The 27,467-nt window shown below is 35.2% G+C and overlaps 1 protein-coding gene across 1 annotated transcript in view; it reads left to right on the top strand.

The window, feature by feature from the left end:
* CNTN5 (contactin 5) overlaps positions 1-27,467 on the top strand; it is a 1,102,248-nt gene that overhangs the window by 480,424 nt on the left and 594,357 nt on the right. Inside the window, exon 6 of the mRNA XM_073904019.1 lies at positions 18,611-18,832. Coding sequence (XP_073760120.1) covers positions 18,611-18,832 — 222 coding nt within the window. The remainder of the gene's footprint in view (positions 1-18,610; positions 18,833-27,467) is intronic.

Genomic DNA, 27,467 nt, shown 5'->3' with positions numbered 1-27,467 from the left:
AGAAAGCAACCTGTTTTTTTTATTATGTGACTTGAGAATTTCTCCAAGGGCAGGTAATAAATTGAAAAAAAATTAAATTTTACTATTATTATTATTACTTTGTTATGGAGTTGAAGAATGGTGAGTTCAAAAGTAACTAAATTGATAAAAGTTTCACTATTTTTGAATTTCATTGAAATTAATATGAATGGTTTTAATTCTCTGATAAATTTATAAAAGGGTTTGGAAATTAATTTTATTAATTCATTTTAGCTGAGTCTCAAAACATTCTGAATAGGCAGATATGTCATTTTTCTCAATATCCAGATGAGCAGGAAAGACTATAAATGTGTTTTTAAACATTTTTAAAGATTATTTATTTGAGAGAGAGATGGGGGGGTAGGGACAAAGGGAGAGGAAGAGAGAGTCCTAAGCAGACTCCATGCTGAGTGTAAACCCTGATGCAGGGCTCAATCTCATGACCCTGAGATCACTACCCAAGCCAAAACCAAGTCAGTCACTTAACTGATTGTACCACTCAGGCACTCCTACAAATGTGTTTTTTAAAAAACAAAACAATACTACCATTCCATGACTCATGATAAAAGGAAAAGAAAATATCCATTGCCTTCCAATCACTTAATCCAACTTCTTTAAGCATTTCATTAATCCATAGTCATTTTAATAGTGAATAGTGAATAATTCTATAAAAATATGCATGTTAAGAAGAAAAAGATGGTTTGTTTTTATAAATTATTTCTGTATTTTTTAATCTGTAGACTTTAGCCCAACAGAAAAAATGAAATAATTGAGTGTATCACTCTGAGCAAGGTATTTGTTCATTTTCTCTATTCAGGCTGGATTTTGATGTGAGAAGCAGAATTTTGGATCGATTTCCATTGGAGTAGTTGTAAGCTAAACTGTTTCATGAATACAACAGTAGGACTTCCAAATTCTCCTTCTTATGGAGCCAAATAAACTGGCAGTCATTCTATGGTCACGTTTACATAGAATGTGTGATTCAAAATCTGATTCAATGCTAACTTTCTATTAGACTGGAAAATTTCCAGCTTGTTTTAGAATAGTTATAGTGAGGGTAAAGTTTTATTGCCTGCTTTCCATATGCCAAGAATTATTTCTGGTTCAAGTGCTTTACATGTATTATTTCTTCAGATTCTTATAAAGACTAGAGTTATAATTCCTGCTGTGCCAATGATGAAACTGAGGCATAGAAAGGGTAAATAATTTATCAAAAATTTTATAGTTACATGTAAACTTAGTTTCCTGCTCAAAGGAAGTTCTTATTACATCAGTATGTGGGCAAGAACAAAATCCCTGCACATGGCCATAAAAGCAAAACTATAATCTCTCACAGGTCATGCAACCCACCATAATGCCTTTTTCTATTCCTTTGATGATACAGCAGGCACCTCAGCTCTCTTCCTTCCTTATTTTCAGGACCCTCATACATCCTAAAACATGTTTTCATGGCACATTGCCACTTCCTTCCTTACATTCAAATTGCCCATAGTTTCTTGAGATATATGTGTGAGAAGGGACAGAGTGGTAGTTCAAGACTGGAGGAATCTGGACATGGATATTATAGGGACTGCCATATCCTTAAAAATGATTTGGCAACATTTCCTCTTCTCTTCCTTGTACATAAACTACTGGTAATTTCTATTACCATTGTCTTCAAGTCATCCTTTTTATAGTTTTGATTTCTTTTCAAGGTGATTAATTATACTTTACACATGCAGTCTCCTTTTCTCTCAACAGAATATATATTATTAGCACTTTATATATTAGCATATGAGCAGATGTGTGCAAATATGTATTATTTTTTTAATGCTGAAGAAGTTCAAGGCAAGAGAAGAATATGGCTAATAATAAAAGATTTAAAGTGAGAATGATTTGAATTGGACTTAGAGAAGAATGTTGGATTTAGCTGGGTGGAAGAGAAAGGCAAAGACATTTTATATTTTATTTTTTAAAGATTTATTTATTTATTTGTGTGTGAGAGAGAGTGTGTGTGTGCACACACAGTGCGGGGGACAGAGGGAGATGGAGAGAGAGAGAGAATCAATAGCAGACTGCTTGCTGAGCACAGAGCCTAACAGGGGGCTCCATCTCACAACCCTGAGATCAGGACCTGAGCAGAAGTTAAGAGTTGGATACATAACTGACCGAGCCACCCAGCATTGCAGAGACATTTTATTTTTTTAAAGATTTATTTATTTAATTTAGAGAGAGAGAAAGAGAGAGAACCTGAGCACAGGGGGGAGGGGAAGAGGGAGAGAAAGTCAAAACCTCAAATATAATCTAATTGCTAAAAATAAAAGTTTAACATTACACCTTATAGTGACATTTTAGACAAATTCATCTTACTTGGCAAAATAAAAAGAACTTAATATGGAAAATAAATATAATAACATAATTTATAAACTCTTGAAATGTTCCTAATTTCATGATTACTTACTTAAAGGAATAAATAATCTCTGATTTTTATTCAATGTAACTCTTTTTTAAGTGCATTTATGATCATTCTTCTCTCTATGGCTTGCTCTTCTTTATTTCTTCCCTGGCTACAATTACCATCCTTTCAAAATCAATATTCATATTGATTTTTTAGAGGCAAATGAAAAACTACTATCATTCTATGACATTTAAAATATATATATGAAGATATTTGACAATACCACCAAATCAGCAGGTACATATTCTTACATAATAGGTATGTTTTCTGAGAAGCAAGTTATTTAAAAAATGATTTGCCTATCAACTAACATGTAGATGGTTTCTAAATTTTCCAGCATTCTGTATGCATGTTCTTAACCTGGATCTATTGGTAACTTTTAGGGAGAGAGCCCTAAGAGCCTCCTAAAATCATCTGTAAATATTATGCAATTACTTCTATTTGAGGAGAGATGAGAATACTATGGCCCATACATAGCTTTTATCAAGTTTTGGTGTTTTTTTTTAAGTTTTTACTTAAATTCCAGTTAGCTAACATACAGTATAATATTAGTTACATGTATATAAATATAGTGATTCAACACCTCCATACAACAAGTTTTTATAAAAGCCAAGGACACACACAAAAAATGTACTTAGTGTTTTTGAACAGTTGTTTATAGATATGTACTGTTTTGAAGGCTGAAAGTATGTTGAGCAGTAGAAACCCATGAAAGTTTATTTTGTATCTCCTGGGTGCCATGAGCTCTGTTCAGTCCTCCAAATCAACCTGCTTGCGAGAGAATGCATATGGGGACAGGACAGGGTTAACATGTATATATATTCACTATAATATAAGGCAGTGCAAAATACATGTGCTAAGGACTTGCAAAATGACAAGGGGTTAAAGAAGATATCCATAAAGACTGATGCTGACTTCAATAATGTCACTTGGTATGGAAGGAGGTTTTTTTTATTTCTCATTTTTTTTAAGATTTTATTTATTTATTTATTTATTTATTTATTTATTTATTTAGAGCACAAACCAGGGGGAGGGACAGATGGAGAGGTAGAAGTAGACTCCCCGCTGAGCAGGGAACTGAGTGAGGCTCCATCCCAGGACCCCAGGGTCATGACCTGAGCCGAAGGCAGACGCCCAACCAACTGAGCCACCCAGGCACCCCTATTTCTCATTCTTAAAAAGCTTTTATTGAGGTACAAATATTACCATTGCATCTTAAAACAAATGGTGCATTGTATTAAATATGTTTAAAAAACTTTTGGAAATAATAGTTATTTTGTAAAATTTAAATGCCATCTAACCTTTTACTCTAGTGCTTAGGTACATGTCTTAAAGCAAATACCCATTAAAAGATATAGTATTAAGCACAGAATGGATGTGAAATCTTGCATTGAGGACAGTGAAAAGACATGGCTCAGGCAATTTACAATCTATTTTACTCCTGAATAATATTTGACAGCTAACCATATTATATAAACTAAAATATCCTCTCAAGAAGAGACATTTATTCCAGACTAAGACAGTTTTAAATATGCACCTGAAAAAAAAATGACCGCATTGTGGCATAGAGTCAATCCTTCTAATTCAGGAAGTGTAATTAGTACCAAACTAAAGGGAAAAACAACAACAATACATTTTACAATAATTTGCAATTCCATTTTTCTTGTGGAGAAGAAAAGTACATTACCAAGTATAAGTCAAGACAGTGTAGAAATAAAAATACATGATTTGTCCCCCACTAAATTTGAAACAAGCCAATAAAGAAAACAACAAAAACAAAAACAAAAACAGGTCAGATATGTGCCATACCTATTTAAGCCTTTAAACTATACCCAAAGTTTTTTTAAAGGAATAAAGTTCTTTACATCAACACTGCAATGATTACCTGATATAGGTAAAATCTCCTAATGGAGGATTATTTAATATATTTTAAATAATATAATAAAGGTAAATTTATATATTAAATATGCTTGAGTTTTACCTTTGAATTGGAATTAATTTTTATAAACTAAGATAAAATGGTTTATGAATCTTTAGTTCTATAGTGATTTTTTAATATATAAATGGAACATCCCCCAAATTACATTTTCATAAAATTTTCACTGCTTTCTAATTAACACATAATAACATTAAGGAAATAGCAAGTACAAAGGCTGAAAAGGAAATATGGACTGATTGAGTTGAGAAACTGTAGTTATTCATTATTAATTGACTAAAATTTAGAGAAGGAAGACAGGAAGAAGACGTTGAATTTACACAAATAGATAAGAATGGCCTTGTCCCTCAGAAGAAAAGTCTGCTTTACCATGAAGTTTGAAAGGAGTGATTGCAGTATTTGGGGCAGACATATACCATAATCAGATTTCCATGCTACAAATATTACTTTCATGGAATTGTGGACCATGGACTGGAAGGATCTGGAGAGAATTTAGAAGAGAGAATTAACTAAGGCAGTGCTTCTGGGTATGGAGAAGGTAGAACTTGTAAAGTATGGGAGGCTGCAAATACCTCTGGAACATTCAAGAGGTGATTTCACCCAGGCAATCAGATAGAAAGATCTGAAGGTGCTAGGAGAGATCAGAAGGCTGAAACAAACTATCGCAAGTTTGTGAATCCCTTATTTGTACAGAGAAAAACAAATCAGAGCTATTGTTTGGCATCATGAAGACTAACTTGTTAATTGAATGGATTTTCATTTTTCAGCTAGTTGTTTTGGCAGCTTGTAGACACAGCCTTACAATCACTGCTCATTAGGATATTGGAACTATAGCTCCCCACTCTCCAGGGAAGCAGTATGGTTTCATAAACCATGGTAACTGAAGAATGAACACTTTCAATATGATATAATTAAACATTATGGGAAGGAATGGATTAGGGTTCTTTGTGACATTTGGTTAAACATGCTAGCTAGCAAAATTACACAAATGAAGGTCACATTTGCAATTATTATAAAAATGTCTACATTTTAATTAGGTAGCTGATAAATGTCATTGAGCCTTAGCCACTGACCAACTGTCATTTAAAAAAAAAGGAGAAAAATGTCACCTAAAAAGTCAGAATTTTTTGCATTGTCATGAAATTAAAACTTGTAGAGCCACAATAAAGTGTGTGCAGCAATAAGATGTTAAGTGGGCTTAGTGACAATCCCAAATAAAATTTTAAAAAGAAATATTTTGACAACATATGATGTCACTAACAATACAGATTCCTAAGAATTGTTTTATAAAGCAGATCTGCCTCTACCATCCAACAAATGGAGCCACACGAGTCTTAAAATGCTCTTCTTAGCATAAGTTTAATAGCATTTTTTTGGCCTCTGGGTTTGGTTTAAATGCATTCTTTATTAATTTAGATTAAATATTCACTGACTTTCTCCCTTCTATATCCCTTCTAATCATTCCTTTTAACCTCAGGCAATTTTGTACCTGACATAAGAACAAAAGAAATTGGAATAACCTTTTAGATATTCTAAAAGTATTTTGAACTTTAAATAGTAACTCAAAAATTTTTGTTTCCTTCCCCTGAAAAAATAATAAATAAAATTTGCATCAACCAGCTGAATATGACTTTCCTTTTAAATTAGCATTTGAACATGGCACAAAGAAAAGTCAATATATGTACTGCTTTTAGGGTGACTCTGACTAATATTTCTAAATCTAAAATCTTAAAGTAGTCATAAGTAAATTCAGAAAGAAATTCAAAAGTCAAAGTAAATAAATAAGAAAGAAAATGATCATTAAATTTACCTACATAAAAATGTCAATTTTCTTCCTATAATACATTATCATCAAATTAAAATTAGCATTGCAGCAAATGGAATCATTAATGGTCATAGTGTACAAAATGATTTTAAGAACCAAGAAAAAGAAAATCACAATTGAATAGGGAAAAAAAGGAAAACTACTTTACATGTAATTCAATGAGGAAATACGTATATAGAAAATGTATCTGACTAATAATCAAAATGCAAACCTAAGCAATGATGAGATAAGGTTTTTGTTATCATACTTTAAGGATAATTCACATTAACAATCATCTAATAAAATGGTATACAAGATATTATAGTAAAATGTTAAAAAGTTATTGCTGCCTCAGAATGCTAACAAGAGCATAATTAAGTCAAAATTCTTAGAAAAAAATTCAGCAAGAGCTATTTTCAGATTTAGAAATGCCACCACTATGATGCTCTTCAAAGGAAATTATTAGTTATACAGACAAAAATTTATGTACAAGGATAGTCCTGCATCATTATATAGAACAGAAAAATTAATCTGATCACAGGGGCATGATTAAATAAATTATAACAAAACATCACTGGAATGTTATGCAGCTGATAAAATGCATTTGAAGAACATTTGGAATGGATTAAATAATCACAATATGATATTAAATAAAAATTAGGAGACTGCATCTATAAACCGGTCCCAGTTTCCTTCAAACAAAACAAAGAAAATCTGCCTAAGTTTCTGTTGGTATATCTATCTATACATGAGATAGAAAACATCCAGAGATTGTTTTGCAAAGTATTACCTCTGCGTTTTAAGTTTAGAGATGATTTTGATTCTACAGCAAGGATATATTTATTTTATAATCAGAAGGTTTAAAATTAGAATTCATGGGAAATTTAAGGTATCACAATTCCTGTTGAATCTGAACCCCATAACTTATTCCATAAGGGAAAGGATTAAGAGAAGGACCCCTCTGACCCTGAAGCAAATAACAAAATTAATAAAAGGCAGTTGAACTAACACTCCCACAGATTTAGCAAAGTACCAATGTCTATTTCCTTGAAGCTTAATTTATATGTAAGTCTTTGAGTTGGAAAGTAGAGTTTGTGATCTGTATGTACCTGAAAAATAACAGTTTCACAGTTGGGAGTTGCATTCTGGAAATTGAGTTTGTTAGATATTGAGTAAGTGCCACAGATGAGGCAGATGTGGAGGCACTGACAGGGAGAGTGACATTCTAAATCAGGATGCAACATTTTACCCTGCTTGATATCTTTATCTTTATTTAACTAAGTAACTGGGCCAAATGAGCTGTCAGTTTAGGCTAGAATACCACAACCAGAGCAGATGAGTAAATTTAAATGATTTGCAGGTATTTCTTCTGTTAAATGTGAATTCTCTTAACTTTGCTAAAATGTCATTGAAAAATTATTTTTTGATGTCTTCTTTAAAGAAATTGCTGTTAGTTGCATAGTTTCGGATTTATTGCAGTATGTGCCTTGCTAGCATGTAGTTACTAGGGTCAAAGTTGTAGGACTGCCTTTGAAGAAAAATTGCCTTGTAATGAGGTCATTTGGGATCTCCAATGACAAACACCCTTTGAAGGAATTCTTAAGCAACTTTTTCATGTGTTAAAGTAGCAAAATAAAAGTCATAAACACTTTTATAAATGTTTATTTCTCATTTCTGAAATATGAACAAAGCTCAAGTCAAATTCCATGTCCAATGTCATGTCCTGTTTGATTGTTATCAATCGCTTCTTCCTAGATGTTCCCCAGCAAGTTAGAATGCACAATAATCCTATTATGCTCCTACATTCCCCAATGTTTATCACCCAGCCACCCCATCCCTCCCACCCCCCACCACTCCAGCAACCTTCAGTTTGTTTCCTGAGATTAAGAATTTCTCATATCAGTGAGATCATATGGTACATGTCTTTCTCTGATTGACTCATTCTGCTCAGCATAATACCCTTTAGGTCCATCCACGTCATTGTAAATGGCAAGATTTCATGTTTGTTTTTGATGGCTGCATAATTTTCCATTGTGTATATATACCACATCTTCTTTATCCATTCATCTGTTGATGGACATCTTGGCTCTTTCCATAGTTTGGCTATTGTGGACGTTGCTGCTATAAACATTGGGGTGCATGTGCCCCCTCAGATCACTACATTTGTATCTTTGGAGTAAATACCCAATAGTGCAATTGCTGGGTCATATGGTAGCCCTATTTTCAACTTTTTGAGGAACCTCCATAATGTTTTCCAAAGTGGCTGCACAGGCTTGCATTCCCACCAATAGTATAGGAGGGTTCCCCTTTCTCTGCATCCTCGCGAACATCTGTCGTTTCCTGACTTGTTAATTTTAGCCATTCTGACTGGTGTGAGGTGGTATCTCATTGGCGTTTTGATTTAGATTCCCCTGATGCCGAGCGATGTTGAGCACTTTTTCATTTAACAGTGTGGTTTGTGGCCTGGTCATCCCAATGAGACTGTGATTATTGGAACAACCGACAGCTAAGGAAAATGAGCATTGAGATTTCTTTAATGCTAAAATATATGGAAATTGATTTGCTCAGAACATCTGCACAAGGCAGGAGCCAATACACCCACCTAAGGAAGAAGATGCAGCTTGCTTGGAACCTACCCTCTTCCTTACAGAGACACTTCTGCCTAAGATAGTACCGTATGGAGTAGGGATTCCACCAGACCTGAGAGAAACATTTATTTTCTTAATGGGGGGCATTGTAGCCTCTTACTCCTAAATGACTTCTAACCTATGCAATTGTAAAAATAACTTCCCTTAGATCCCCTATTTGAAAAGAACTAAACCCAGTAAAGACCATTTCTCTCAAAATGTCACTATAGTTTTATCTGAGAGACTATCAGTATCAGATTGAGGTGTGTTCAAGTTCTATCATTATAAAGTGGTTTCCCCGAAGTTTACATTATTCTCTTAGTTTCTAAGAACTTTTTAAAGGCAAGTATTTTCTGTTTTATTGCTTTTTGTATTTCCATGGTTAACTTTCAATCTGGGATACATAATAATTGATCATTTCCTGTATATTGAATGAATGTTAAATCCTGTATTGCATTATGTATGTCTGTGTAGCCCACACATATCAAGATAACTTTTGGGGCGCCTGGGTGGCTCAGATGGTTAAGTGTCTGCCTTCGGCTCAGGTCATGATCCCAGGGTCCTGGGATCGAGCCCCGCATCGGGCTCCCTGCTCGGCGGGGAGCCTGCCTCTCCCTCTGCTTCTCTCTCTCTCTATCTGTCTCTCATGAATAAATAAATAAAATCTTTAAAAAAAAAGATAACTCTTAGCTATCTAAAATTCCATTATTGTAATTGGCCATCTTGAATTCCATTTCTAAATCCAAAATGGACTGAGTACATCGACATTCTATACACTTGTAGATTGTAGTATAGCTACTACATCATTGGAAGCACTGGATATAATGAAACACACCTGTTTATTTTTTATATGGTAGATAAAGAAAGCATAATTTTCCCAAAGGATATCTCCTAAAATTGGGGGTAAGGGGAATGCATTTTGTTTTATTATTTTTTATTCATAGCATTTATTGTTAAATAATGTCAGCTTTATCTGATTTATTATCAAATACTATCTAATCTATCTTAAACACACAGAGACTAAAGCTAATATAATCATTGCAGACTTAAAACTTCACTGAAATCTTTAATTATCCAAAACAAGAGGGAATTCTTTAATCACTAAATTAATTTGGTTATATTTCACAACTAGCTCCTGCCCTTACTAATTTCCTCAGTGATTAGAAAACAACAGGCATATTATGGAGGAAATACCAGTTAATGCGGCCACACTCTAGGCTTTTGATAATTTAAAGAGGTATTATCTAAATACTATAGATTTTTTTAAACTTATAACAATAGTGAAAAAATATACAAATCAGAAGAAATGTGAGAAGATCTGTCTGTCTCTCTCGGTCTTTCGTTTAATAAAAGCAAATATGATATCCAGATTAAGGTGTAGAAACTTTCATGATCTATCTGCACATACAACTAAACATTTACTATTGAAAAAAGATAAAATTTTCCAGATCTTAAATCATTATGACTTCAAATATAAATAGTATATCTGAACAGAAGTGGTAGAAATAATTTAGAGCTACATTTCTTTTTACTCTATTTTTTAATCCGATGCAAAGAATACTAGAAAAGCAATGCTGTTAATCTTTTTCCTTATATCTTAAAAGTACTACAGTTTAGATGCTCAACTTTGGTGTTTTAAAAATGATTAATTTAATCTTCTGCATATCTTTTCTCACTTCTCCAGCTAAAACACTATAAAGTTTACACATAATACAGTTCTTGAAGAAAGTGCTGATTGGAGACATAGAATAAATTTGACCCGGGCTATTTCAAACTCTCCTTTGCCATAGATGCACACTACCAAATTGAAATGATGCACATTATTTATAAATTATTAACCATTTCTAAAAATGCTTCACATACTGGCTTCACTGAGGTGTTATATCCATCCTTGCAAGCTTCTTAAGACAGTAGCAGGCTAAAGTTGCACAGTTAACATTAATTCTCATCCAAGAGAGGACAGCCTTAGCAATTACCCTGAAAAAGGTCAGATATCAAATTTCTTTAAGCTGACTTTGATGCCAAATTGACTCACACTGCAGGTTTGGATATTGTATGACTTCTGCTTTTTCTGTACAATGTGTCATCAATATACGGTGTCACTATTTGCTCCACTGATTTATGAGTCCATGATTAAGCATTATTCTTCAGAGCATCACATATCATTTGATTCTATAGTTTATTTATATTTATTATTTTATGAGCATAAATGAATATCTAAAATCAAACTAGAATTGAATTTATACAAAAACTTGTCATTTCATGAATTTTTGGTGTTGCTTAGACTTATTTGGCTGTAAAAATTAATACCATTGTGTGGGGAAATGACGGAAAAAGAAATAAATACAGAATACAATAGTGATGTTCTAGTTTTATCATCAATATTTTAAGTGCTTTAAAGTTCATTGTAAACATGTTTTTCACACTTAGGGACAGAGATGCAATTCTGAAGTTGACTTAGTATCAGAAAATTCAGGAAATTTTAAATATGGTAAGGGAGTATATATTTTAAAATGTATCCTTTATCATATTGACATTTTTATCCTACTTATTTATAAATTTTGCCATAAAAATTCTAGTTCTACTAATTTGAATCCATTATCTCATGAATATTATTTACATTAATGGCAATGATAGCTATAAAGTGACCTTTTAGGTAATGGAAAAGTAATGCTATTAGTTCCAAGACTGCAAGTGGTGGCAATGTCATTCTGACTTAATAGACTACAATTTTATTAAATAATATAGGTTCAGTGGTCCCTGGGTCATTTGATTAGGAAATATTTAATGAAGGCATTAATATTTACTCCTACCCAACTTCCAGCTGGAGTTTCATGGTGTGAGAGCACCAGGTTAATTGAGTTTTATCACCAAATCTCTAGACCACTTTAGAAATAACTGTAGTGCAAATTCCCTAAGGTCTGATCTATGAGCAGTGAGAAAATAGAAGAAAAAATGATTAACGCATAACTAGATTCTGCTGACATCTTCAGCATAGAGATTCATTTAAAAGTTTGAGCAACTGATGATGATTTCTCTAACAAAGAATTCTGAGTCACTTTTCCTTCCAAACCCTGGACAGGAAGATGGAGAAAAGATGGGTAGGTCTTCCTTTTGCCAATAGAAACACAACAGTATATAAGCAATGGGTTTTCTATAGATTCATAATTTCCATTAGTGACCAAAATTTTTCTTAAGAATTTACTCATGAGAATATACCTGTCAGGAAAATAAATTTGTAACTATCACCCTTCCATTTGCCACTCTTTGAATTCCCCAAGGTAAAATGAGTATTAAAATTTGGTATTTATTTTTTCATTTTGTAACCCAATCAAATCTGTAAGGCATAAGCCCAATATTCAGTTACGTCCACCAGAGGTAATAAGTGCAGATTATAATAAAAAATTATATAGTTATCATTTATGGAGTTCTTACTATGAACCAGGCAAATTTCTAAGTGCTTTATGTGTATTACTTTATTTGATCTCTACAACAACCTATGAGGGAAAAAAACTGTTGTTATCTCCATTCTAAAGGCAAGGAAACTGAGGCATAGAACTATTCATATTTTGTCCAAAGCCATAGATCTGCTATGAGGTAGAGTACATATTTAAATCCAAGCAATCTAACTTGGAGACTATTTTGCAAACAGGTTTAGTGACAAAGTTGCTCTCATCCAAAATTCTCAATCAATAAAATGAGTGGCCAAGGTGTAGGAGTACTTATACACCAGAGCCAAGAGTAAAGTTTTCATTGCCAGAAACTGAGTCATGATGGCAACAAAGTAAAAAAGTTAGATGTTGGCAAGTATCCTCTCAAAGCACTCTGTTTTTTCTTTTCTTTTTCCCCCTTTTTCTTTATTATATGTATCATAGTTCTTATTTTTATAGTTTTAGAATTTTATTTAATGTTCCTCTGTTAATATTTTACCAATTTATAATCCTCTATCAATGATCATATTTACTCACAACTGTATCCTCAGTTCCTAACACATAGTAGAATTTCAATGAAGAGTTGTTGAAAAAAAAAAATCAATGAATGCTGAATGAGAAAGGAGTGAATTAGGGAGAAAATGATGTTTAAGTTTGCTAAAAGAAACCAAGGGCTTATGTGTAGTAGGAAACCAGTCCAGAGCCCAAACAGAGTGTCACTCAGCAGTTATATTTCACTGAGTCTCTTTGAAATCCAGGGCCCAACCTATGCTATTATTTCTTTCTTTCCTTTTCTTTCTTTTATTTTTTTGTTTTGTTTATGTTCTTATTTCTTAAATGATGGTTCTTAAAGTGATGACCAAAAACAGGTTCTGAATCCTGAATAAGATTTACCAAATTATTTATCTCAGAAAATGCCTTTCAATGACAGAGTTCAGGAAATGTTTAGGAGCTGAGACAGAAGCATAAGAGACAGAGTAAAGAGCTGTTGACTACAAGGTAGGAGTTAGAATGAACATTGGGAAACATTGGTGCCTTCATGGAATTTACAGTCTGGGAGTATTGGTAGAGGATTACAAACTGGTAAAATACCAGTAGAGGAACATTTAATAAACAAAATTATTCTAAAAATTTATAAAACTGAGAACTATGATACATATAGTAAAGAAAAAGGAGAAAAAAAAAATAAAACCCTGAGTGCCTTGAAAGGAAACTTGAAAAGAAAGGAAAAAAAAACTCTTTTTCAAACTTTGTTGCCATCATGACTCCGTTTAAATGGAGAAGATATTTTTTTTTCTGCAATACCAACATTTAGAAGCTGAGAAGACGAAGAATTAGCAAAGGCAATAAGGAGTAGCTAGTGAAACAGGAATAAAAACATGAGATGGTAGTGTACTGGAATCACATTTTTTTTTTCTTCATGCAAAGTACATTTATTCATCAAAGCTTCAAGTCCAGGGGCGCCTGGGTGGCTCAGTCGTTAAGTGTCCGCCTTCAGCTCAGGTCATGATCCCAGGGTCCTGGGATCCAGCCCCGCACCGGGCTCCCTGCTCGGCGGGAGGCCTGCTTCTCCCTCTCCCACTCCCCCTGCTTGTGTTCCTGCTCTCACTATCTCTTCTCTCTTATGTGTAAGGCCAAGCCATCCTGTAGGCTGGAGATCCCCAAATCAGAGAGTGTATGTGAGCCAACAGAAGCTGGTGATAGATGTTTAAAGGAAAAAAAAAGAATGGTTAACCATACTGAACGCTGCTCATAGGTGAAAACCGATCTTTAGATTTAGCAATGACCTAGTCATTGTTCACCTGGAAGAGAGTCATTATTGTGGAATATTATAAGCAAGACTGCTTGCAATAGGCTCAAGGGAGAATGGCAGGAGGGGAACTGAACACAGTGACCATTGACAGCTCTTTTCAAGAAGTCTTGCTGTAAAGGAAAATCAGTGGGAGGAGTGGTAAGTTTAGATAGCTTTTTTAAAAGGTTTGATCACTTTTTGTATGGTTATGAATTGGTGCTGAAGGAGAAATAGAGGGAGTTTTCTAGAAAGACGTCCTTGAGCAGTCAAGATGGGGTGGAATGAAATTCAATGCACACAAGTGGAGGAGTTGGCTTTTAATACAGACACAGACAATTCAGTGAAAGCAAGGTAGCATATATGAATGTACATACAGGTGGGGGTGCATGTGAGGGATCTACTCTTATGATTGCTTCTATTTTCTCAATTAAATAGGAGCACCATAATCAGGAAACCCAAAAAAGTGTGGAGCTTGAGGACAAAAGATAAGATGTAAATTATTCCATCCAGGGATATTAAATGGACTAGGGAAATGTGGTAGTATTGCTGGGAAACTTGAAGATCTCACTTGTAGTTAATATCATGAACTGTGACCTTTAGGCATGATTTTCTGCTTTTTTCCACCTGCGCTCAGAAGCACAGCATGTTGATGGTTGGATTTAAAGTAGACAGGGAGTTTAGTCTGTGAAAACTAGAGAAGGTAAGGGCCAGTGTGAGTGAAGGTACATTGAAGGAAGTAACTAAAGTAATGAACCACAAACTCTAAACCGGATAGGGAGGTAATTGAGGAAATGAGAGGACTGAAAGGGTATTAAGATCAGTAACTTGTGAATCTTAAAGAGGTTGAGATCCTAGAAAGAGGTGAACAATAAGATGAGATGGACAGAAATGCAAATACATGAATTTAAACTTAGTAAGGTAATGTAATATTTTTCACCCTCAACTGAACCCTGTAGGTGTTAAATCAATTCAGTGTCCCTAAATTGGGGGTTAAACAAAGTCTTAGGATGGAAACCTCATTTTCCTGTTTATTTACAGTAATGTATCTATTTTCCAGAACTGAGGGTCCCCAGAACTGGGAGTAAAATGTGGAGAAATTAGAGATGTCAGAAAAAGAGGCTGGATAGCTAGGAGGGCACCAGGTAGAAGAGTTGGAAATGCCCCCAAGAGAGGGAGACCTCACTGAACTGATAGTTACTTACGCTCAGACTAGGAGACTATTAGATGCCACAGGCTAAGGCCAGGGTCTATATGTTTAATGCAATGGAACTGGCATTGTGGGGGGTTCCAGACTCTCTTCCAGAGCTTGGGAAGTCCTCTTCACCTCCTTTCACTTTCACATTCACTGTGCATTTTATGTGGAACAGTAAGGCAGCTTTATTACTGTGGGACACCCCTTCTCTTCAGGGCCAGTCTTTCCATACTGATCTTCAACACTGTCAACTGCTCCGTCATCAACATTGAAAGACTCTTCCCTTCTTTTAGTAACTTCACACTTTCCTGCTTTTCCTCTTTCCTTTACAGGCTCCACTACCTCTGCTATTCTCTTAAATGCTGGTGCTTCTCAGGGTTCCATTTTCAACACTCTATTCCTCATTTTATGCATTTCCTTGGTAGGCTCATCTATTCTCATAGTTTAATAACCATCTATTTGGTTACCATTTAATAATCTCTCGTTAGCCTGTAACTCCCTTATGTTTACAAAAATTTCTATTCAAAACTCAAGGCCTCTACTTCCCCTAAACTGAATTCATGAGTTTTCAGCTCAAGCACATGCCTTTTCCTCCAACTTTATCCATCTTCTAGTAGCACAGAGTATCCCCAAATTCTTATTTTCCCTTCCTTGCCTCCATTTTAATCAATCAGTAATCTTAATGATTTTATTCCCATCTACCTTATATCGCCTCTTCTTTCCTGACTAATCTTTGCCTTTATTACAGCTTTAAGCTCTTGATATATCTTTTTTCTTTTTCTTTTTTCTTGTTCCAAATGACACTGTAGCCAGAGAGATCTTTCTAAAATTTATACTGCTTTCCTTTCAGGGTCCTACCATTTTAGCATGGCATAGTAGGCATTTCATCATTATTCCCAGCTTACCTATCCAGACTTACTTCTTCTCTCACATCTCTCCCTCACACTCTGAGCTCCTGATTATTTTAATCTACCAAGTACACCCTGCTGCCTTTCCTTTCCAGGTATTCATATATTTTCTTCCCTTTCCAGGATCTTTCCTTCCCCACCCAGAACTTTGCTGAACTAATCACTAATGGTCTTTCAGGACTCAGATTAGATATAATTCATCTGGAAAGCATTTTATGATGGCCTAGACTAGATGAGAAAATTTCCCACCCATCAGAGGGAGCCCCTAACTCCTTGAATTTACTTTTATATCACATTGGATTAAAGTTCTCCTATAATTGCCTTTCTTCATCACTATATCATAAGCTCTTTGACGCTTGGTGCAATATCTTGTTCACCTTTGTATCCCTAGCATTTAGCCCCTACTGAGTTCTCATTACATGTTTGCTGAATACATTAATGAATGAATAAATTCTCAGATTTCTAGTAACAGCTTTGGGTTCACTTTAATTGATGAAAAGGACTCTCCACTGCAACAGATGCAATTTATTACATAACAAATGAGGCCCTGGTGTGGAGCACACAGCCAAATTATCATTTGGCTCATTTCTATTTATACAGATTGCTATAAGCCAATTACTGTAGCACTTAGTATGTATTTTGTTAATATATATTAGCAAATAATATATATAATAATCATAAATACATATATGATTCACAACCTCAATGATGATCCTTATGAAGGCCTTTCTATTTTTCCACTGATTATCCTTCTCTAGCTTTAAAAACTATAAACCACATTCTCATGCTCCATTTTAATTTTTAACACTAGCATGGTACAGTTCTTTTTTTTTTTTCCTTTTTATATATGAGCAGGGTAGGCAACTGAAACACAAAGAAACAGACTACACAAAGAAATGAATAGTTCAGAGACCACAACTACAAACTAACTTGAAGGAAAAATTCTCTTTTCAATTCCTTATACCTCTAGGTGCCAAAACTTGCATTTAATTCCAGGTTTTAAAGGAGATTTTATGTCTATCCATAATCTATTCTCATATAGTTTGCCCAGGAGAGGTTAGCTATTTTCAGTTAAAATTGATCCACCTTCACCATAACTGTAGTTGAACACAAGGACTAAAGGACATGAATCTCTTAACAGCTCCTGATAGGCTTGGATTACACATATCATACTCAATTTAAATGTGCAGAAACTCTAAATTGAACATCTAAAAACACACTTTTTCTAGTTTCAGAGAAATCATATTTACAGTTTCACAAAACAGAAAATGTTATACTTAATTCAATGTTTAACACCTACTAAAGTATTTTCAAATTACAGAAATAATTCTTGCATTCAAAAATATCTCTGAGACAGTACAATAATTCTAAATAATTTTCATTATGAGAAAGCTTACTCACAAAGATAAATTTTTTTTTCAAATTAACATCCATTAAATTCAAATGTCAGATGCCCTCAACAAAAACGTGTTATTTTTAAAAATATTTCCAACATCAAGAAATTGTCAAATTCATTTGAGATTTGACATAGAAAAAAACTCCAATTCCTAATTGTTCTTTAGATTTCATAATAATTAGGTTGTATTTTTAAACATTTGATCTACACACTAACCTGATTCTCTCTCCTGGGGACATAAAGAGTTAATATATTCTCCTTCAGGTACTATATATATCTTTTCTAATGAAAAACCTTGAGAATTAAAACAAAATATGGTCAAGACATTTCTCAATAATCAATTAATGTAGGAATTTCATAACAGTGTCTCCACTTAATAATTAATATTAAGTTATATAAATTATATAACAAAATCTACAAAACAAATTTTGTCCAAAATTGTTTATTTTCCATTGTGAATTTGACTGTTTGTCAAGAACATGGGCATAACTTACAGTCTAGTCAAAATACATACTGCAATTAGATGCATTTCCTACTAAGTGATAAATTTTACTCATGAAGATTCAATCTATAATTAAAGGATGTAACTGAGAATGTGGGTATTTTTTCCTTTTTTTCCCCATTTTTTAATAATAAATAAGGAACTGATCTAATGTATGTGAATGGATATTTTAATAAGAAGATAAACAAAAAAAGTTAATTCCCAAAAATTCCTGAAAAGGAAATAAGACTTGAATCTTCGGATGTCTTTCTTACTGTTTTCCCTTTTTTTCTTCTTCCTTCCTCCTTTCTTTTTCTTCTCTTTCCTTTCTTCCTTCATGACTTTTTTCTTTCCTTCTCTCTTGCAGACCCAACACTGAAACTAGCAGAATTTCCAGAAAATATTTTTAAAATACAAAAGTAATGTTTTATTTTATATTATTTTATTTTGCCACTATCTTTGTACTTTTCATTTGGTTGTTAACAATGTCTTCAGAAAAAATAATTTTCCCAGGAAAAAATAACAGTCTCATCAGAATTCACTTTTTATAATACTGTTTTTTTGTTGTTTATTTTTTTGTTTTTACAGAATATTCTGGAGCTCTTCATAATTTCCCTACTTCATATGCTGCTTTGCTAAGAATTAAAAAGAGTTCATCTTCATCCCTCTTTGGTTCAAATATCAGACCGCGATACAGCAATCCTTTATTAGGAACCCTGAGTGTTTCTTCACCAAGTTGGCGAGGAGCAGCTCAACATTATTATTCCCCCATCAATCTTTATCATTCCTCAGATGCCTTCAAACAAGATGGTAAGTGTCAAAGGAAAACTGCATCTGTTGAAGTTAAACATGCAACAAACACTTTTTGCAAGACTATTGTAATTGGGATCAAGGCTATTGCAACAGGGGTTGGAGGTTAAAGTCAACTCCCTTAAAACAGAAAGCGGCGGTTTTTAAGATCTGGAAAAGTGGAGGACATTGAAGGAGAGGTTGGTCAATGTGATTGGCGCATGTAAGGGTGGAAAAATTTTTCCTTTCTTTCCTTTTAGAGTCTTTGGCTGGTCTAATAATTAAATTGGCATAACACAGATTAACAGGGGAAAAACAAATTTAATTTCATACATAGGAAGTGGCTAAGGCAGGCAACTTTTATATCTTTTAGACAAGGAAGCAATGAATTTGTGAAGAATCCTCAAGATAAATGGGTTTGGGCTTGAGGTAGTAATTAATGAAGAAGTAACAAGGTTTGTTTATACAGTCTTCTTGGCCCTTAATTTCCTATTTCTGGTGGTAAGGATACCCTCTCCCCTCCTGGTACAGAGAGAGTGCTTTTACATGGGAGATTGATTTCCTGCCTTCAGGGGGAAGAAGGAGGGTTGGAGTATCCTTCTTGCATCAGCTGTTTCTTAAGTAACTTTATTGCAAAATAATCAATATACCAAAGTGGCATACTTTTAGGTGGCATATTCTGCTCTCCTTTACCCATGTCTGTTTATTAACTGGGTCTTATTAAAGTTAGTCTCTTATCCTTCTATAGAGATGGGGAGATAGGGAGCCTTTTTATCGTGATAATTGCATTTCAAAGGAATGGCTGCCAGGTCCTTAAGAATGTGTGCATTTAGCATTATTTTGAGTGGAAAATAAATCATGTAAATTTCCAACAGTAAGACATCAGTTAAATTAAGGACTACTGAATAGCTATTAACATTAAGGTTTGAACAACATTTTCTAAATGTTCTCTAATTCTGTTGTTTTTGAGTATATCAACAAAATAATACAAAGTTAGTTAACTGTCAGATAAAAGCCCTAACAACTGATTATTACTAGGGTCTGTTCCAGGCTCTTTTGTATAGCTTATCTCAGTAATTCTCTCAAAAAATATGTGAAGTGGATACTCTTACTGTCTTCTATGTAAATAGAAACTCAGAAGCAGATAAGCATCTTTAACAAGGTCACACTGTTAATAAGCAGGCAACTTTTATTCATATATCTACTGATTTTAAGTCCAATACACTTTATTTTTTTAATAGTATAATTTTAAAATTCCCATAATGCATTCTGTGAAAAACAATATCAAGAGAATTAGAAAACAAGCCGCAGACTGGGGGAAAATATTTGCAAAAGACACATCTGATAAAGGACTACTATCCAAAATTTACAAAAAACTCTTAAAACTCAACGTAAGACAATAAACAACCTAATTTTAAAAAGTGAGCCAAAGACCTTAACAAACACTTCACTAAAGATACACAGATGTCAAATAATCATATGAAAAGATGGACCACATCACTTGTCATCAGGAAATGAAAATTAAAATGAGATACCAGTACATACATTTTAGAATGGCCGAAATCCAGAACATTGAAAATACCAAATGCTGGAGAACACTCACTGACTGCTGGTAGGAATACAAAATTTTACAGCCACTTTTGAAAGTTCGGCGGTTTCTTACAAAACTAAACATACTCTTACCAATATGATACAACAATTGCACTTCTTGGTATTTATCTAGGGGAATTGAAAATTTATGTCTAAAAATCGGAACTTTTAGAAGTTGGCTCCGCTAAGGGATGTCGCTCCAGTGGCTAAGGGGGGGTGGAACCCTCGTGGGACAGTGTGGTCTCAGGACCCTCGGGGTCACAGAAAGACCGGGGGTGCCTGAGTGTGGCAGAGCTCACAGGTATCAGAGCAGGGAAGCCTGCTGCAGAGACGGAGCCGAGGCGTGGACTCTCAGCTCGGGGTTGCCATAAATTGTGATCTGCGGCCCAGTTGGGCCACTGCTCCTCCAGTAGGTCCCCAATAAGCGGCAGATCTGGGGAGAATCCCCTCCCTCCCCCAGGAGGAGCAGCACAGGAGCGCACCGCAGGGATCTGCTGGGTTTGGAGACTCCACACCGAGTCAGGTGCCAGAGATAGAAACGCTTGGTCACCGGCCAGGTGAGCACGGAGTGCGGCCGGACACCGGGGAGATGGGAGTGACTGACTGCTTTTCTCTAGGGGTGCACTGAGGAGCGGGGCCCCAAGTTCTCAGCTCCTCAGGGCAGAGATTGGGAAGCCACCATTTTCACTTTCATCCTCCCAAGCTGTAGGGAAAGCTTGCAAGGAACAAAAGCTCAGGAGAGGAAACCCGACCAGATTGTGTAGCCTGGACCTGCAAGGGCAGGGCAATTCTGCCTCTTGGAAAGACATTTGGGAACCATGGCAACAGGACACTCTCCCAGAAGATCAGCACGAACAGCCAACCAAGACCAAGTTTACCGATCAAGGAGAACAGGAGAACTCAAGCGCTAGGGGAATACTGCACATAGAATTCATGGCTTTTTTAGCATGATTTATTAGTTTTTCATAGTTAATTTTTTAACTGTTTTCTTTTTAATTTTTCTTTTTCCCTTTTTCAACCAACATCATATCAATCCCTTTGTGAAAAAAAATTATTTTTCATTTTTAGAGTCATATTTTATCCCTTCAGAGTAGATACACTTATTTTTGTCATATATGTATATATATAAGTTGTTCTCTCTTTAAAATTTTGAGATACAGTTTCTTCTAACAGATCAAAATATACCCTAAGTCACTAGTGTTTGGCTTTGTTCTAGTCTCCTGCCTGATCACATTCTCTCCCTTTTTTTTCTCTCTCTTTTTTTAAATCTTCTTTCTTTTTTCAAACAACTTATCAATTCCTTTTATAAAAATCTTTTATAATTTTCACCTTTACAGTCATCTTCCATCCCTTCATTTTATCAACCCTTATTTTGTACATACATAAGTCTTTCTTTCTTTAAAATTTTAGGAGGCACTTTCTTCTAACAGACCAAAATATACTCAAAATCTAGTGTGTGGCACTGATCTATGCACTAGCCTGACCATATTTGATAATATTCTGGGTTTTTTTTGTTTTCTTCTGTTTTTGTTTGTTTTTATCGTTATCTATTTTTTCTCTTTCTTTTTTCTTTCTTTCCCTTTCTTTTCCTCTAGTTGCAGGTCTTTCTTGAATTCATTAGAGTATATTTGCTGGGGACATTGTTAACCTGTTAGCATGTTGTTCTCTCATTCATCTATTCTACTCTGGACAAAATGACAAGACGAAAAAAATCACCTCAGCAAAAAGAACAAGAGGCAGTACGGTCTGCCAGGGACTTACTCAATACGGACATTAGTATGATGTCAGACCTAGAGTTCAGAATCATGACTTCAAAGATACTAGCTGGGCTTGAAAAAGGCATGGAAATTATTAGAGAAACCCTTCCTGGAGAAATAAAAGAACTAAAATCTAACCAAATCGAAATCAAAAAGGCTATTAATGAACTGCAATCAAAAATGGGGGCACAAAAGCTAAGATATATGAGGCAGAAGAGAGAATCAGCAATATAGAAGACCAAATGATGGAAATAATGAAGCTGAGAAATTGAGAGAGAAACAACTACTGGATTACAAGGGCAGAATTCAAGAGATAAGTAATATGATAAGACGAAAAAACATTAGATTAATTGGGATGCCAGAATAAGAAAGAGAGAGAGGGGCAGAAGTTATATTGCAACAAATTATAGCGGAGAACTTCCCTAATGTGGGGAAGGAAATAGGCATCAAAATCCAGGAGGCACAAGGAACCCCTCTCAAAATCAATAAAAATAGGTCAACACCCCGACATCTAATAGTAAAACTTATGAGTCTAAAAGAAAAAGAGAAAATCTTGAAAGCAGCTCGGGAGAAGAGATATGTAACCTATAATGGTAGAAACATTAGATTGGCAACAGACCTATCCACAGAGACCTGGCAGTCCAGAAAGGACTGGCATGATATCTTCAGAGCACTAAACGACAAAAATATGTAGCCAAGAATACTATATCCAGCTAGGCTGTCAGTGAAAATAGAAGGAGAGATAAAAATCTTCCAGGAAAAACAAAAAATAAAGGAATTTGCAAACATGAAACAAGCCCTACAAGAAATATTGAAAGGGGTCCACTATGCAAAGAGAGAGCCTAAAAGCAGCATAGACCAGAAAGGAACACAGACAATATACAGTAAAAGTCACCTTACAGGCAATACAATGACACTAAATTCATATCTTTCAGTAGTTACCCTGAATGTAAATGGGCTAAATGCCCCAATGAAAAGACACAGGCTATCAGATTGGATTAAAAAACAAGACCCATCAATATGCTGTCAGCAAGAGACTCATTTTAGACCCAGAGACAACCTCACATTGAAAGTGAGGGGGTGGAAAACCATTTACCATGCTAATGGACACCAAAAGAAAGCTGGGGTGGCAATCCTTATATCAGACAAATTAGATTGTAAAACAAAGACTGTAATAAGAGATGAGGAAGGACACTATATCCTACTCAAAGGGTCTATCCAACAAGAAGATCTAACAATCTTAAATATCTATGCCCTTAACGTGGGAGCAGCCAATTATATAAGGCAATTAATAACAAAAGCAAAAAACACATTGACAACAATACAATAATAGTGGGGGACTTTAACAACCCCTGACTGAAATGGACAGATCATCTAAGCAAAAGATCAACAAGGAAATAAAGACTTTAAATGACACACTGGACCAAATGGACTTCACAGACATATTCAGAACATTCCATCCCAAAGCAATGGAATACACATTCTTCTCTAGTGCCCATGGAACATTCTCCAGAATAGATCACATCCTAGGTCACAAATCAGGTCTCAACTGGTACCAAAAGATTGGGATTATTCCCTGCATATTTTCAGACCACAGTGCTTTCAAACTGGAACTCAATCTAAAGAGGAAAGTTGGAAAGAACTCAAATATGGAGGCTAAAGAGCATCGTACTAAAGAATGAATGGGTCAACCAGGAAATTAAAGAAGAATTAAATAAATTCATGGAAACCAATGAAAATGAAAACACAACTGTTCAATATCTTCGGGATACAGCAGAGGCAGTCCTAAGAGGAATGTATATAGCAATACAAGCCTTTCTCAAGAAACAAGAAAGTTCTTAAATACACAAGCTAACCCTACACCTAAAGGAGCTGGAGAAAAAACAGCAAATAAAGCCTAAACCAGGCAGGAGAAGAGAAATAATAAAGATCAAAGCAGAAATCAATGAACTAGAAACCAAAAGAACAGTAGAACAGATCAACGAAACTAGGAGCTGGTTCTTTGAAAGAATTAACAAGATTGATAAACCCCTGGCCAGACTTATCAAAAAGAAAAGAGAAACGACCCAAATCAACAAAATCATGAATGAAAGAGGAGAGATCACAACCAATACCAAAGACATACAAACAATTATAAGAACATATTATGAGCAACTATATGCCAGCAAATTAGATAATTTGGAAGAAATGGATGAATTCCTAGAGATGTATCAACTACCAAAATTGAAACAGTAAGAAATAGAAAACCTAAATAGACCTAGAACCACTTGGGAAATTGAAGCAGTCATCAAAAATCTCCCAACAAACAAGACTCCAGGGCAAGATGGCTTCCCAGGGGAATTCTACCAAACATTTAAAGAAGAATTAATACCTATTCCCCTGAAAATGTTCCAAAAAATAGAAATGGAAGGAAAAATTCCAAACTCATTTTATGAGGCCACCATTACTTTGATCCCAAAACCAGATAAAACCCCATCGAAAAGGAGAATTACAGACCAATATCCTTGATGAACATGGATGCAAAAATTCTCACCAAAACACTAGCCAATAGGATCCAACGGGACATTAAAAGGATTATTCACCATGAACAAGTGGGATTTATCCCTGGGCTGCAAGGTTGCTTCAAAATCTGCAAATCAATCAACGTGATACAATATATTAATAAAAGAAAGAACAAGAATCATATGATCCTCTCAATAGATGCAGAAAAAGCATTTGACAAAGTACAGCATCCTTTCTTGCTCAAAACACTTCAGAGTATAGGGATAGAGGGTACATACCACAATATCATAAAAGCCATCTATGAAAAACCTACAGCGAATATTATTTTCAATGGGGAAAAGCTGAGAGCTTTCCCCCTAAGGTCAGGAACACGGCAGGTATGTTCACTATCACCACTGCTCTTCAACATATTATTAGAAGTCCTAGCCACAGCAATCAGACAACAAAAAGAAATCAAAGGCATCCAAATCGGTAAGGAGGAAGTCAAACTCTCACTCTTTGCAGATGATATGATACTGTATGTGGAAAACCCAAAAGACTCCACCCCAAAACTGCTAGAACTCATACAGGAATTCAGTCAAGTGGCAGGATATAAAATCAAGGCACAGAAATCAGTGGTATTCCTATACACCAACAACAAGACAGAAAAGTGACATATTAAGGAGTCGACCCCATTTACAATTGCACCCAAAACCATAAGATACCTAGGAATAAATCTAACCAAAGAGGCAAACGATCTGTACTCAGAAAACTATAAAATACTCATGAAAGGAATTGAAGACACAAAGAAATGGAAAAACGTTCCATGCTCATGGATCGGAAGAACAAACATTGTGAAGATGTCGATGCTACCTAGAGCAATCTACACATTCAATGAAATCCCCATCAAAATACCATCCACTTTTTTCAAAGAAATGGAACAAATAATCCTAAAATTTGTATGGAACCAGAAGAGACCCCGAATAGCCAGAGGAATGTTGAAAAAGATAAGCAAAGCTGGCGGCATCACAATTCCAGACTTTCAGCTCTATTACAAAGCTGTCATCATCAAGACAGTATGCTACTGGCACAAAAACAGACACATAGATCAATGGAACAGAATAGAGAGCTCAGAAATGGACCCTCAACTCTATAGTCAACAAATCTTTGACAAAGCAGGAAAGAATGTCCAATGGAAAAAAGACAGTCTCTTTAACAAATGGTTTTGGGAAAACTGGACAGCCACATGCAGAAGAATGAAACTGGACCATTTCCTTACACCACACACAAAAATAGACTCCAAATGGTTGAAAGACCTAAATGTGAGACAGGAGTCCATCAAAATCCTAGAGGATAACACAGGCAGCATCCTCCTTGACCTCAGCCACAGCAACTTCTTCCTAGAAACATCGCCAAAGGCAAGGGAACCAAGGGCAAAAATGAACTATTGGGACTTCAACAAGATAAAAAGCTTTTGCACAGCAAAAGAAACAATCCACAAAACCAAAAGAAAACCGACAGAATGGGAGAAAATATTTGCAAATGTCATATCAGATAAAGGGCTAGTATCCAAAATCTATAAAGAACTTATCAAACTCAACACCCAAAGAACAAATAATCCAATCAAGAAATGGGCAGAAGACATGAACAGACATTTTTCCAAAGAAGACATCCAAATGGCCAACAGACACATGAAAAGTGCTCAACATCGCTCGGCATCAGGGAAATCCAAATCAAAACCTCAGTGAGATACCACCTCACACCACTCAGAATGGCAAAAATTAACAGGTCAGGAAACATTAGATGTTGGTGGGGATGCAGAGAAAGGGGAACCCTCCTACACTTTTCGTGGGAATGCAAGATGGGGCAACCACTCTGGAAAACAGTATGGAGGTTCCTCAAACAGTTGAAAATAGAGCTACCATACAGTCCAGCAATTGCACTACTGGGTATTTACCACAAAGATACAAATGTAGGGAACCAAAGGGGTACGTTCACCCCAATGTTTATAGCCGCAATGTCCACAATAGCCAAACTGTGGAAAGAGTCAATATATCCATTGATAGATGAATGGATAAAGAAGAAGTAGTATATACACACAATGGAATATTATGCAGTCATCAAAAGGAATGAGATCTTGCCATTTGCAACGACGTGGATGGAACTGAGGGTGTTGTGCTGAGTGAAATAAGTCAGAGAAAGACATGTATCATACATATGACCTCACTGATATGAGGAATTCTTAATCTCAGGAAACAAACTGGGGGTTGCTGGAACAGTGGGGGGTGGGAGGGATTGGGTGGCTGGGTGATAGACATTGGGGAGGGTATGTGCTATGGCGAATGCTGTGAATTGTGCAAGACTGTTGAATCACAGATCTGTACCTCTGAATCAAATAATGCAATATATGTTAAGAAAAACAGAAAAAGAAGAAGATAGCAGGAGGGGAAGAATGAAGGGGAGAAATCGGAGAGGGAGACCAACCATGAGAGATGATGGACTCTGAAAAACAAACTGAGGGTTCTAGAGGGGAGAGGTGTGAGGGGATGGGTTAGCCCGGTGATGGGTATTAAATAAGGCAGGTTCTGCGTGGAGCACTGGGTGTTATGCACAAACAATGAATCATGGAACACTATATACAAAATTAATGATGTAATGTATGGTGATTAACATAACAATAAAAAAATTTTAAAAAAAAGAAAAGAAAATTTATGTCTACACAAAAACCTAAACATGGATGTTTATACCAGCATTTTTCATAATTGCCAAATCTTGGATACAATTAAGATGTCCTTCAGGAGGTGAATGGATAAATAAACTGTGATACA

The sequence above is a fragment of the Callorhinus ursinus genome, unplaced genomic scaffold (genome assembly GCF_003265705.2).
Source record: "Callorhinus ursinus isolate GAN/ISIS: 27379988/994484 unplaced genomic scaffold, GSC_fseal_2.0 scaffold19, whole genome shotgun sequence".
NCBI classification, from domain to species: domain Eukaryota; kingdom Metazoa; phylum Chordata; class Mammalia; order Carnivora; family Otariidae; genus Callorhinus; species Callorhinus ursinus.
Note: the sequence above shows the minus strand (reverse complement) of the source record. Positions and strands in the feature narration are given on the sequence as shown.